At 39.0% G+C, this 13,466-nt stretch overlaps 1 protein-coding gene across 9 annotated transcripts in view; it reads right to left on the bottom strand.

The window, feature by feature from the left end:
• Positions 1-13,466, bottom strand: part of INTS6L (integrator complex subunit 6 like) — a 51,717-nt gene that overhangs the window by 16,732 nt on the left and 21,519 nt on the right. For 8 of the 9 annotated variants that reach the window (XM_060087133.1, XM_060087132.1, XM_060087126.1 and 5 more), the window contains 7 exons: positions 11,901-12,050; positions 10,993-11,082; positions 10,592-10,775; positions 10,204-10,332; positions 7,644-7,807; positions 5,013-5,165; positions 1,301-1,433 (listed from right to left, as the gene is read on the bottom strand). In XM_060087133.1, coding sequence (XP_059943116.1) covers positions 1,301-1,433; positions 5,013-5,165; positions 7,644-7,807; positions 10,204-10,332; positions 10,592-10,775; positions 10,993-11,082; positions 11,901-12,050 — 1,003 coding nt within the window. The remainder of the gene's footprint in view (positions 1-1,300; positions 1,434-5,012; positions 5,166-7,643; positions 7,808-10,203; positions 10,333-10,591; positions 10,776-10,992; positions 11,083-11,900; positions 12,051-13,466) is intronic. The other variant, XM_060087129.1, reaches the window with a different exon arrangement.

Here is a 13,466-nt window from a genome sequence, read left to right on the forward strand (position 1 = left end):
CTCTCTATTGTATCCTTTGATGCACAAATATCTTTAAGTTGGATGTAGTCCCATGTGTTTATTTTTGCCTCTGTTGTCTGCGATTTTGGTATCATCTCTCTCTTATTATTTCTTACAGTCGCATGTGAATCTACAATTATCTCAAAATAAAAAGTGTACTTAAAAATAGAAAAATAATACTATTAACAGTCTAAGTGAAGATTAGCTAGCTTGATCCTTCACTTTTTAGTTGTGAAAACTTGAGATCATAAAGGTATATTTAAGAAAACAGGGTAAATAAATCCACAAAATACAGGTACTTTTTTTATTGGCAGTCTTATTAATCTCAAAGACATAACATATATTCTATATAAGTGAAAATCACCTGTTAGAAGATATTTTTAGATATGACTAAGAAATAAAGTAGATAGGCCATCTAAAACAATCATTTATGATGACCCACTCTTAACCTTCTTAACTTGCAACATCCAAAGAATTGCTTTTTCAGGACATTTAATACATATAATATTGATAGCAATAAAAATCTTATGCTTTCAATGACTATATTAAAACTTAGTAAAGGTTTGATCCTTTTTGCAAAAATTAAGAAGCCTCAGCAACTAAAAATGTTCACAACTTTACAAAGAGAAAGATACCGTGTGGTACTGTAGGTACTGTATTACTCTAAACAGATGTGGCTCTTTAAATGAGAAAAAAAAATCACACACATTTTTAGTGATGTCTGAGTAACAGCTTCTGGAGTTGTTCCTTTTAGAATCTTGCCATGGAAACCACAGCTTCTACAACTGCAGTTATTGCAGAATTCACTCTTGTATCTAGTTCCTTAACTTGCTACTCTGCCTAAAATACATGCCTCAAGAGCATTCAATATTCTTTTGTGGAGGAAATTAGTGCAAGCCAACAGCCCCATGGAAGCCCTATTTTCTGAAGAAAACCATCAGATTCTTGAAGTGTTAACCCCAATCAACTTTGGGGGGCCCAAACTAGTTTACCAAAAGCCAAGTGCACTTAAAACTGGAGAGAAGAGGGGTGACAGCATTGGAGCTTGCAACCCAAAGAGCAGCATAAGAATCACGCCCCCCGAGGTGAAGAGTCTCTTCTGTTTGATGTAAAAACAACGAAAGGAAAATGAACAAAACAGAAAACAGGATGAAAATTCTATCCTTCCAAATCAGTTTTTAGACTTTTATATATCCTGATATCCATTACTCTTTGACTACATTTAAAATGCTTAGTTCATCATCGATTTTTCTTCTTTGTTGTATTTCAAAGATGACTAAATGGCACATACTTGACTTACCTAAAAGAGGGAGTAAAACTGGGTAGTTGTACGGCATCACAAAGAGGTTTACACAAGTTAAAGTCGTACTGGCTTTTAAATAACCAAATGGATATCCAAGTTCATTGTATTTTCCACTGCTAGTAACAAATACCTGAGAAGATGGTGAAGTAATGTACAGTTATGACAATAAGGATTTTATGTAAAACTAAACACAGCAACATTCCATACCGACATCTCTGGCACAATTTAATTGTAATTTAAAAATGGGAATAGTTCTTTCACTATATTTATGTCAAAGTATATCATACTAAAGAAGAATGTTCAGATTGCAATTCTTCTGCAAATTGTGTTAAGAAATGAAATCGTACTATGCAATAACGATTCAGAGACAACAGGCTGCATCAACAATACCCAAATATTTACTTGGTTAGCACGATGGAAAATAAGGCTGAAATACCACTAAGTGATACCAGCCATTAAAACAAAGTGACTTCTCAAAAGAACAAGTGGTGACCAGAGTGGAGACTTAGGAAAATGGAACACGCCCCTATGCCTAAAGCAAGCAATTACAAAAACAAAGCCCATTTATAGGATTATGCTAACACTCCTCATGTGTACTACTATTAAGTTTTGCTCTACTTCCCTTTTATGCCCCATTCCCCTACCCATTTATTCATTTTTCATCCAATAAATATTTATTGAGGAGTCTGTTACAAGCCAGGCACTGGTGATAATTATTTTGAGGCAATTATATTGAGCAAGGAGATGCTTTGGTTCAATCTGGAAGGCACTTTCTCTTGTAAATGTTCCTGGTGGAGCAAACATTCAATAAAAATGAAAACATTAATCTTTATTCCATATGACTAGCATCTTATTCCTTATTGATATTCCTGATTTGATATGTATTATATTGTCAGGTCCCATAGACCTGATGTGCTATACTGGAATCCTCTGGCTATTATGTTTTCTTTGTGTTCCATGTTCACTCTTTGGCCCAAACCAGGGCATCAGTATGTACTTTTAGGGACCTAGACCTTTACCTTTTCCAAAGCCTTTCAGCGGGATTATTTAAGACAAAAGTCAGACCCTGATGGTGAACAGAACCCACTTACTTTGCTAATTCTTGGTACCAGCCAAATCACCTACCAGTTCACTAAATTCTTGCTATGCTTAGCTGTAGCTAAGAATAAACCCTTCCTATGTAATGGATGCCTCCACAAAAAAATGGGTTGTGCTAAAACATGACTCACCTACTAGATTTCATGTCTTAATCTGAACGTTAATAGAAACAGATAATTGTAATAAAACATGTTGGATTTCCTCCAGTTTCCTAAGTGTGTATAATAGAAAAGGGGGAAAATCATCATAATGGATAAAAAAGTTACGGCCAGCAAGGATCAGACCTGTAATTCCCCTGAAAGGAAAAGCACTGTTTTTTGTTCCTTTCTCACTCCCTTTCTGTCTTTACTCCCTCCCTTCCCACCTTCATACTTTCCTTCCTTCCCATAAGCCCACTGAGTTTTTCCAAATTTCTTATCCGCTGCAAATTCATAGAATTTGGGGGTTCAAAGGGATCATTAGAGACCATCTAGTCTAGAGAAAGTGTCTGATCCAAGACCACATAGCTGGTGGCAGAGCTAGGGTTAGAATCCAGTCTCCATTATGATTTTGCCAAATTTCCCAGCTCCTGGTTCATCTTATTCTTTTTCACTCCCACTAATTCATCGCATTAAACTACTCTAAACCAAAGTAACGTAAGATGCTAGAGAAAGACATATGGCATATTTGAGGGGTGCTGCAGGGATCTTAAGGATTTCTTAAGTTCCTTTGGAGAAGATTTACAAGGAAGGTGCCATATAGAAAAGAGGGTTTCATTTAGGAAAGAAGTATAATTTATAATTTTATTTGCTTTTATTCTAAAATGTTTTTCAATTCATAAATTCAAGCCTCTGTCTTGATTTTAACTTAGTATTCTATCATCCCTATCTCTGTATTTCCAGCACATTTTTGGTGTATTTTATTGAAATATAAACATACGTTCAAAAAAAGTGCATGAATTATAAGTATACAGTTCAATGAATGTTCAAAAATGAATGCATGTGTGTCATCAGCACCCAGATCAAGAAATAGAACCTAACCAGAAACCCCCTCGTGTCTTTTTCTGGTCACTACTCTGTAATCCCAAGAGAAATCACTGTCCCGACTTTTAACAGAGTCAGGCAGTCTTACCTCTTTTTGAACTATATAAAGTCGAATCATATGATATGTGATCTTTTATGTCTGGCTTCTTTTGCTCAATATTATATTTATGAGATCATTCTGTTTCTTGCACTTTTACATCCTTGCTTTATGCTTGTTCCTTTTTTTTTCTACCCAGTTTTAGCATCTTTGGAGAATTCAAGTAGCTTAAAGGCAACTAGTAGCAATGATTTCGCATTTTAGGGTGAACCAGATGGCAGTCTGCAAGTGTTCCTTGCATAAGTAGAACCTAACAATTACTGATTGCTATACGGTGCTGTAGTTTAGAAATAGAACAAACATCCTTACAGTGTAGGGCTTCCTTATTATATTCAAATAAAAAGGCTGTGACTGCCACGTCCGGATTTTCACAAATTAAAATCCAAAGGTGAGTCTACTAACAAATCAGCAAGCCCTTCTGGCTGAAGTATAACCCTTGGAAGAGCCAGTGTATGTGCATTTGCCTGTGCATTTGCTTCATCCAAGGAAAATCCACACTACACTCACCAATGTGCTTTGTACTACAGGAAGAAGGGTTTGATTACATGACACAAATACATAAAGTAGTTTCAGGCTTACTTATTTACTTATTTTTTTGGTCAAAAATATCTTGTACCGGGAATTCCCTGGCGGTCCAGTGGCTAGGACTCCCCACTTCCACTGCAGGGGGCACGGGTTTGATCCCTGGTCAGGAAACTAAGATCCTGCATCCCAATTTTAAAAATTAAAATTTTAAACATATTTTTTTAATTAAGAAAAAAACCTTGTGCTTCCAATCTGTCAAGTTCCCAGTAAGGACTGAGAACATTGCTTCAGCTGAAGAATCCATAGCTGAATAGAATTACATCCTTTAGGTTAGGGATTCTTTTTTTTAAAATTTATTTATTTCCCTTATGTTTTTGGCTGTGTTGGGTCTTAGTTGTGGCACACGGGATCTTTGTTGAGGCATGAGGGATCTTTTTGTTACGGTGCACAGGCTTCTCTCTAGATGTGGCATACAGGCTCCAGGGCACATGGGTTCTGTAGTTTGCGGCACGCGGGCTCTCTCATTGAGGCACACGAGCTCAGTAGCTGTGGCTCACAGGCTTAGCTGCCCCACAGCATGTGGGATCTTAGTTCCCCGACCAGGGATTGAACCCGCGTCCCCTGCATTGGAAGGCGGATTCTTTACCACTGGACCACCAGGGAAACCCCTAGGTTAGGGATTCTTAACCTGGGGTCCCTGGATAGGCTTTAGGGGAGTCCTCCAAATCCTCAAATACATAGGTTTCATCAGATCATACTTCCTTAAATGGCAGTGTATGGTAGGCTAGTGATTCATATCAGTCTGAAATTATTTGCTTGGCCTTGTTGCTTATTTGATAGCATTTGTGAGAAACATTATCAACAGACTCAGCTCGACTATTCCCAGATTAACCTTTGAAACTTCTTAAAACAATTTAAAGATCTCAGAGTGGTTCCAGACATTTGGCTGACAACAAAGGATAAGTACCTGCCAGCAGGTATGGGGAGACTTTCGTTCCAGGATGTACTGAGTTAAGGGTGAAGGTTCAAGTTCATATTTGTCAAAGGGAAGTTTGTCTATTACCATTGGCTCACAATCTACACAGGAGAACCTCACAACAGGATGAGATGTTCGTGGAGGCTAAAAAACAAGAGGGGAAAATATAATCCGTTATCAAGAGAGTTTACGTTTGTGACAATTCTGCCACCCTTTTATGTTTTGTTAAACCATCGCTGAGATACAGACTACTGTTTTGAGAAAGATGAATTGAGAAAGGTAAATTATAACACTCATAACTCCGGTTTCAGGGAAGTAAAAAATAAAACTGTTTTGAATATTAAGAACTCTGAAATTCAGATCCACTTTGCAACCTCCAAGGACTACCTGCCCTTCACTCCTTTGTACCATGAGGTTTCAGACAGGCCAGACACTGCTAGGGCAGAAGAAATCCATGAAGCTTTCTAATGAGGTAATGACAGAGCTGGAGCCACTAACAAGCAAGGTGAACAACTGTAAAGGCATGGAAAAGGCAAGATAGAGACTGAAAAGGAGCCCGTCACAACTCCACAGCCTGGTTGAAATTTTCTTTGCAGCTGAATTTTTACAGCATTTCTCACACCCACACACTTCCTTGAACAGCTAGAGCTGGGGATGCTTTTGGCTGGGCTGAAAGGCCTGTGTACCTGGGGTACCAGAGCAGATTGATGGAGCAGCCATTTTATTAATGGCTTTAGCTTGTGGGGGTGGAGAGTACCAGAGAGAGAAATGGCGTCAGCAAGGGCAAATGGAGAGAAAAAGAGACAGGACAAGTTCCAGGGTCAAGAGTGAGATGTAGCTCTACCTGCTCTTGCTGAGAGATCTGTAAGGCTGATGTGAATACGACAAAACACCTGTTTCCTTCATAAAGGGGAAAAACATGCTCATTTGGCTTTATGATTTACAAACCTACAAGATGTTTTGGAAGCTGAGAAAAATAGCCTTCCAATGTGCTTTTAAAGCTGAAGCTACGCGCTATATGTGAGTTTCCTGAAATTCCTTCTATTCCGTTTTTTTAAAAAATTTTTATTTTAATCAAACTTTCAAAATATTTCTGGCTTATTCGATTTAAATCTATACAAAGACATGAGTGGGGACTTCCCTGGTGGTGCAGTGGTTAAGAATCCGCCTGCCAGTGCAGGCAACATGGGTTCGAGCCCTGGTCCAGGAAGATCCCACATGCCGCGGAGCAACTAAGCCCGTGCACCACAACTACTGAGCCTGCACTCTAGAGCCGCCCGCGAGCCACAGCTACTGAGCCCACGTGCCACAACTACTGAGCCTGCACACCTAGAGCCCGTGCTCTGCAACAAGAGAAGCCACCGCAACGAGAAGGCCACGCACCGCAATGAAGTGTAGCCCCCGCTCGCTGCAACTAGAGAAAGCCCGCACGCAGCAACGAAGACCCAACGCAGCCAAAAATAAAATAAATTAATTAAAAAAATAGAACTTCATAAAAACAAAGACATGAGTGAAACCCTGTCACCAGGAATAATGAAGCAAATTTGTAACGAAAACATTCAGTCTGGGGTTTGAAGGGGCTGAGAGTAACTGGGCCCTGAGGTCTGACAAGCGTGCCACCTTGGTGCCCCAAGGGATGGGATTAGGAGACAGAGCCTCACCCCCGGCAGGGGCTGAAGATGGCTCTTCAGTCGTACATTCAGGCCTTTCATGGCCACCTCTGAAAAAAATGAAGGAGCCTCAAAATAGCAATCCAGGAGAAAATGCAGTTCATGTCAGAAATGTCTAAAACCTAGATAGACTATAGATTAGCTGAACCAAGAAGGTACTGGAAGAGCAGTGACCATTTTGTGCCCCCTCCGTCACTCAAGGATTACTCTGGCCTTTTTATATTGGCTGCGGGGAGGGAGGAAGATGAAAGGGAGAGTGGGTTTCATATGGTTTCCCTTATTACTAGATTCTGCACCTTCCCCCGTCCCAAGCCAATTCATGTGGTGCTAGGAGCCACTACAATATCAAACCCTCTTCCACCAAATACAGTGAATAAAAAGATAAACCCTTGCTTAGAGATCATTTTTTAAATATTGCTTAATTACACATTGTTGAAAGGTGCATTGCCAAGGAGCTCAAGTCCACTGATTACAAAAACATGAGAAGTAGGCCCACAAAGTCCCACTACATGTCTAATGGCTCCCTCGGAGGAAGTAGAATGACCTCTGCTTTGAATATGTTTCTAGAACCTATACAAGGTGCAAACTAAGTTCTAATTTCCAGGGGATGTACATGAAAATCAATGCCTGCCCTTTTTAGAGATCGTGTTTACCAAGTAAATCAAGTCAGCGGCTCTGGCCCTGAAATAAAAACCAAGTCACAGATTGCAACAGCATCAAAAATAACACTATTTTAACATCTGAAGAGGGCAGGTCAAGTGGCAAAGGCAACTAAAAGAAAGAATGCCAGAACAGAAAGGAGGTCCTCTCTTGCTTTTAGGTACAAGCTAGACTTTCCAGTAAGAAATAGAAGGCACAACTTAAAAGCTTCCAAGCTATTTTAAAAGGTTCTCTGCAATCAACTAATTGAAAATCCAGAATGATGTTTACCTTTTTGTTTTATGACACTTACTAGTGAAGGTAAATTCTGATCTGGCCAAAAAGATTCTGGAATTGGCCAATGTCCAACAGGAACACCAGTCTTAGAGTTAGGTCGCACATAAATGAGCTTATGACAGCTATGCCATGGTTGAGCAGCAAATGAATTGCTTGGCCTGGATGAATCCATAAGTCCATCTAAAAGTTAAACAAAAGACAGACTAAGGCATGAATTTCCTTTCACAGCCTCTGATCTTCTTGTACAGATTTTTCAGTTAAAAGCAAAGTACAAAACAAAGCCAAAACAGTGATTCATGAAAGATGGAAGTAAAAAGTGACTCTACTAGGATTTCTGAATGTTCTCTCTAGCAACTCTTTTCATCATCTAATCCATCCCCTCTAATCCAACATCCTGCCCCCCCAATTCCTTAATTACAACCAAAATATGTAGTTATATGGAAAACTGTTACAAAGTTAGTTTTAAATTTTCTGAGATTTGGACACATAAATTAAACACACTAAACCACAACAGATATTTTTCCAAATTAGGCAAATGAAATTGTTCATTCCCTGGTATAGTTTTACATTTTTGAATCTGACAAAATAGGTCATAAATTCTATTTAGATTTTCTATTTCCAACTAGATGAAAAAAAGTATTCTTTACTAAACAGTTAGACCCAATGACCACAAAGGCAAATTCACCAAAAGGTAGAAGGAATGCTGACAACACAATCTATGTATATAGTTGGGGAGGGAACACAAAGCAAATGCATCACGTTTATGTGGACTAATTCATTATAGTTTGCCCATCCCATCATTAAAATCCCATGGAAACTGGGCATTGTATAATGCTGAATAATATATCCTGAATGAATTTTAATTATTTGAACTAGCATATTTCATTTGCCCCCGGAAAACAGGGCAAGGCAGAGTTACATAACCTTTAATGGGATGATTCATTAGTCTAAATTAGATTTTTAAAAGATATGTGTTAGTGATTTGAGTCTCATTTTTTTCTCCAATATCATTTGATTTACTTAAGCATTACTTTAAACAAGTAATTACTTTAGAGCAGGGGATTTACTGTGGCCCATGGAGCTCTAGAAAATACATGTAGTGCTTCAGGGGACCAAGACACCCCCTCTAAAGTTGAGCTCAGAATTCTGGGGATGTGCATTTTTCTGAGGAGAAATTTCTTAGCTTTCATCAGAATCTCAAAGGTTAAGAACTCTGGACAAAGGGGAAATGGAGCTAGAAAGAATGTCTGAGCTATTTACGTGACACCTTCTAATTGGTTTTCAGTAGGAAAGTTCCCCGTTCACATGAAGGTAATGAACACAAAATTATAGACCTGAGTGGTCAATCGTTACCAATATAACATGTCCTTCCTTTACAACTAATTTAATTACTTTAAAATGGGCTGTGAAGCCTCAGTCTTCTACAGCAGGTGGTTTTTGTTGTTGCTGTTGTTTTGGGTTTTTTTTGTGTTTTTTTTTTTATTTGGCCACGTGGCATGTGGGATCTTAGTTCCCTGACCAGGGATAGAACCTGAGCCCTCGGCAGTGAAAGCCTGGAGTCTTAACCACTGGACTGTCAGGGAATTCCCTACAGCAGATGTTTTTAAATTGGAGTCCAAGAACCCCTGAAATGAAATGCAAAATTATGTGTGTATGTGTTGCCCATGTCCATTTTCCTGGGGAGAGGGGTCTCTATTTTTTCTAATAGCTTCTCAAAGGGTTCTGGGGACTAAATAGCAAAAAGGTCAGGAACCACAGGATCCACTGCTTCAGCAAGAAATGTGGGTCTTTCTGCCCCTTTGCACTTACTCCCTTTGCTTCTCCAGGCAGCTACCACTAATTGTGGCCACAGTGATTAAAATGTATGGATCAGATCAGACAAGCACTGTGGTGATGATGGAGTCTAGGTACACATATGTATGTATGTGTGTGTGTGAACCAACAGGAATGAGGAGAAGCGATGGCCTGGAACAGAGCTCTGAGGAAGCCATGCAATGGGGTATGATTCACTTTCCCAATACAAAAGTAGCTCTGCTTTCATATTTTGAGATGTTGAAGTTTCCATAAAATCTCATTTGAAGAGAAAAGGTTCTGCAGTTAAAAAGTGGCCAGGAAAATACTGGTGTAGGATCTTATAGAATATTAGCAGTTCCTGGCTAAACATCCACAGATTTCATCAAGATAGCTTGGCACGTTTGGCGCTCACAAGACCAAAAGCAGATGGCTGGTTAAATAGCACTCTGTAGTCAATCTCCAGATATTTCATGAATAGAGAAGTGAAGAATTCAGTGTCATCCCAAGACTGGGACCAGGAATATGAAATGAGTAGGGCAAAGGGAGAATTTTCTGAGGAAGATTTGACATTGAATTAAAGCTAGAATTTGGCTAGCTGAAATGTATCCACAGGCAATGAATGAATGGTAGTTGTTTGGATGGATGTTTGTAACCACTTGATTGTGTGTGGCTAGTGAAGACTGCGTCTACTGAGATTAGTTCAATGTTTTCTCAATTTCAGATCACTCTCCTATATAACACTTTAAGGTTAAAAAAAAAAAAAAAAAGGTTATCTACCGTACCTTCTCCAATAGGAAGTGGATCTGGTCCCGTTTTTTCAAAGTTAATAACTACACCACTCTGAACTTTTTGAACTAAAGATTCTAAACATTGATTCAACATTCTCTGTGTTCTAACACAGTAGGAGCGACCTGTACCAGAAGGAAAAACAAATAGTACACGTTTGATCAAATAAAACACTACTTAACAATACAAGCATCTGAAATCCTAAAATACAACTTGAAATAATCAAAACTACACTGGCAGCAAACATCACACTAATGGTGAGCTTAAGCAGCAGAGTTGAAAGATTCGGAAGGAAAAGAAGTAAACACTGGATGTGGCATTTAAGAAAAATGGTACTCTGCTGCCCTGAATTTTTCCTTTAGAAATAGTAAATATTGCCAATACCTCCTGTGACTTCACACATCTGTGTGATGGCAGATTCATCAGTTGGTACACTCCCTAGCTGCTCTGGTTCAGTAGAAGCCAATCCAGGCAAACGCAACACCAGGGCAAATAACCTTTGATCCCAACGAAAAGGTTCTTTGGTTAGTTCACTTCCAGGCAGAGGAGAATTCAAAGGCAGATGAAGCTGATAAGGCAAAATTGGAAAAGTTTCATCATAACAACCCATACAAAAATGAAGACAGTTCAAGAGTTATAGAGTTCACTTTTCTTTGATGTCCTCAGTCAAATGAGGCAATCTTTCAAGGATTACCAAGATGGAACGTTTGATCAAACTTATTCTTAACTGAAATAGCTGCATGTTCTCTGCCATTTAAACGAAATTTGAGAAAATGAAATCTCACCTCTTCTTGAACACCAGCAGTACTTGTTAACTTGTTTCCATCTGTGATGGTAATTAAAATAGATGGTTCTAAAAAAAATGGATTTCTCCCCTAAAATACATTTAAAAAGTATTAGAGCTGTGTAAAGTAATAACATTGTATTTCAACTTTTACATTTGCCTCCATTGTATTTCAACTTTTACATTTGCCTTGCCTGTGATCTTTCAAGTGTGTGATAAAATTTGCCTGGATAAATAAGAAGGAAAAGGTTAGGGACTGAAGTGGGTGGGAATCAAAATAACAATCCCTGCAGAGGTAACATTCAGAATAAACTGAGGAATTCTTATAATTCAGGAACCCCCCAAACTATAACATCCAAATCCCCCTCTCCCTCTGCTTTCCAAGTAATCATAAAAGAAAGATATTAAAGGGATTATAATGGCAGCATCCTCCACACCCGTGTATCATTCAGAATCCTGGCACAGTGAGGGGGACATTAGTGACTTATGCTCTGCAACCTGGCCAGTGACTGATTATTGTGAGGAGAGTTTTTTCAGTGGGAAAGTGTAATGATAACATCAGCAAATGTTATTCTGCCTTCCTCTTATACTAGAGCTTTTTTGTTAAATTGAGGGACTTAAGGACTCTGAAAGTTTCTCTTCAATTGTCTTGCTCCAATATTCTCAGCAATTTATTCATCCCATGATAGCTGATGATCTGATGCGTAGGCAATTTTAACTATTTTATGGTCAAGCCACATAAAAGACTCCCCTAAAAGGATTTTTGTTAAAGTATGTATTTAAAAGATACATGGACCTCCTTTTGGACGTTATAAAAAGGAGCAGAAAACTTGGTAGCCATGCCCAATTTTAAATTCTTACCCCAAGTCACCAAAATAAATTAGCTGTACTCACTCAAAATTTTTTTACCTGTCCATAATTGTCTATTCCAGATATTAATCTATTGAGATTTAACAAATCAAATGAGGATCTTAGAGCCTGACCAAGAGTAGTCAGTCCAGAAGCCTGAAGATTTTTTAGTTCACTCATGAATGTTGCATGATTTTCCTTCCAACCAGCCTGAAAACCAAACATTTACAAAGAAATTCCCAATTATACAATGAACAATATATAAAGTGCAAACAACCACCAAATAGCAAGTATTAAACCTCTAACAAGTTAATAATTCCTTAATCTAATTCTATTCTATATCTCAACTGATCAAGTGGAACAAAAGCAGGCCATTAGTTTCAGAAAGATCTGCCAGCCTTAATGATCAAGAGCAAAGACGCAAACAATGCATTCAGTCCATTATGGCTGGAGGGCTTTGGCTCAAGAAGTCTAGTTTGCTATTCAGGCTCAATCAAACCTACCTAGAAACACCTCAGTATTTACCTTAGTTTGACACTGAGGATGAGCACAGAGCACGGGGCAGAGGAAGGAGTAATTTTTTAAATGCATCGTCCTTGATAGAGACAATTAGCTATTGAGTGTCTGATTTACATGAACTTTTCTAACTAAGATTTTTTTCTCCCAAACAATATTTTCACTTTAAACAAGAGTATAGGTGGAATTATAGGAATGGAGCCACAACTATGTGGAGACAATCCTTCTGGCATCTTTAAACATTCAGAAAGGCGCAAATCTAGAATACGGGAGAAAGAAAAGAAACAAAAAGTTTTGACAAAGAAGCAGCATCGCCTAGGTACCCCCAGCAGTTATGAACAGCAGCAAAGAACCAAAGACCCAAGGTCAACAGCCAACATGCTCTGATTGAATCATTTGTAGAACAGAAGGAAAGGACCACGTTGACTGGTCAGCAATGTGGCTATACAGACAAAGCAGCACAAAACGCTAAGAAGAGAAGCCAAAAGAAGATGGCAGCTAACAGTAGGTCACAGAGGAATAGGCCAGCAAAGGAGACAGTAGACAGCACAGCCTGGCAACTTTGTGGGACAAACAGGCACCCGAGTCTTGGTAGCCCTGTGGGCAGTAGCGTAATATGCTGAAGGTTCAAGTCATGCCAACCAGACCAGTAGAGCTGGAGGCGGAAAGCTAGCGCAAATAATTCAGAGCTAAATGAAATGACTGAAGTTTCATGTTCAGCTAAAGACCATTATCCACACAACTATAGCAGACACTATCTTTTCTAGTTTCATAGCCTCCTAAAGCAATCTGGGTCAGAGTGACTGAAAGGCAGAAAAGGGGCCCATTGCCTGTACCCTACTATGAAGTATATGCATGACCTTGAGCAAAACTGTCGGCTCTTAGGACCTAAGTTTCATTATCTGAAAATGAAGAGGATTAGATAAACAGGGATACTGTGTAAGGCTGTGCATGTTACAACCCTGGAGAGCCATTCACATTGTGACCCATGAGAATGGCGCCCCCTAGGCTTGGACAGTACGCAACCTCCATAACCATATTAGGTGAAGGTGATCCTGGTTAAGATCCTTTCCAGTCCAATAGTCTGGATTCTGTGAAATTAAAAATGTG

Source organism: Mesoplodon densirostris, chromosome X (genome assembly GCF_025265405.1).
Source record: "Mesoplodon densirostris isolate mMesDen1 chromosome X, mMesDen1 primary haplotype, whole genome shotgun sequence".
NCBI lineage: Eukaryota > Metazoa > Chordata > Mammalia > Artiodactyla > Ziphiidae > Mesoplodon > Mesoplodon densirostris.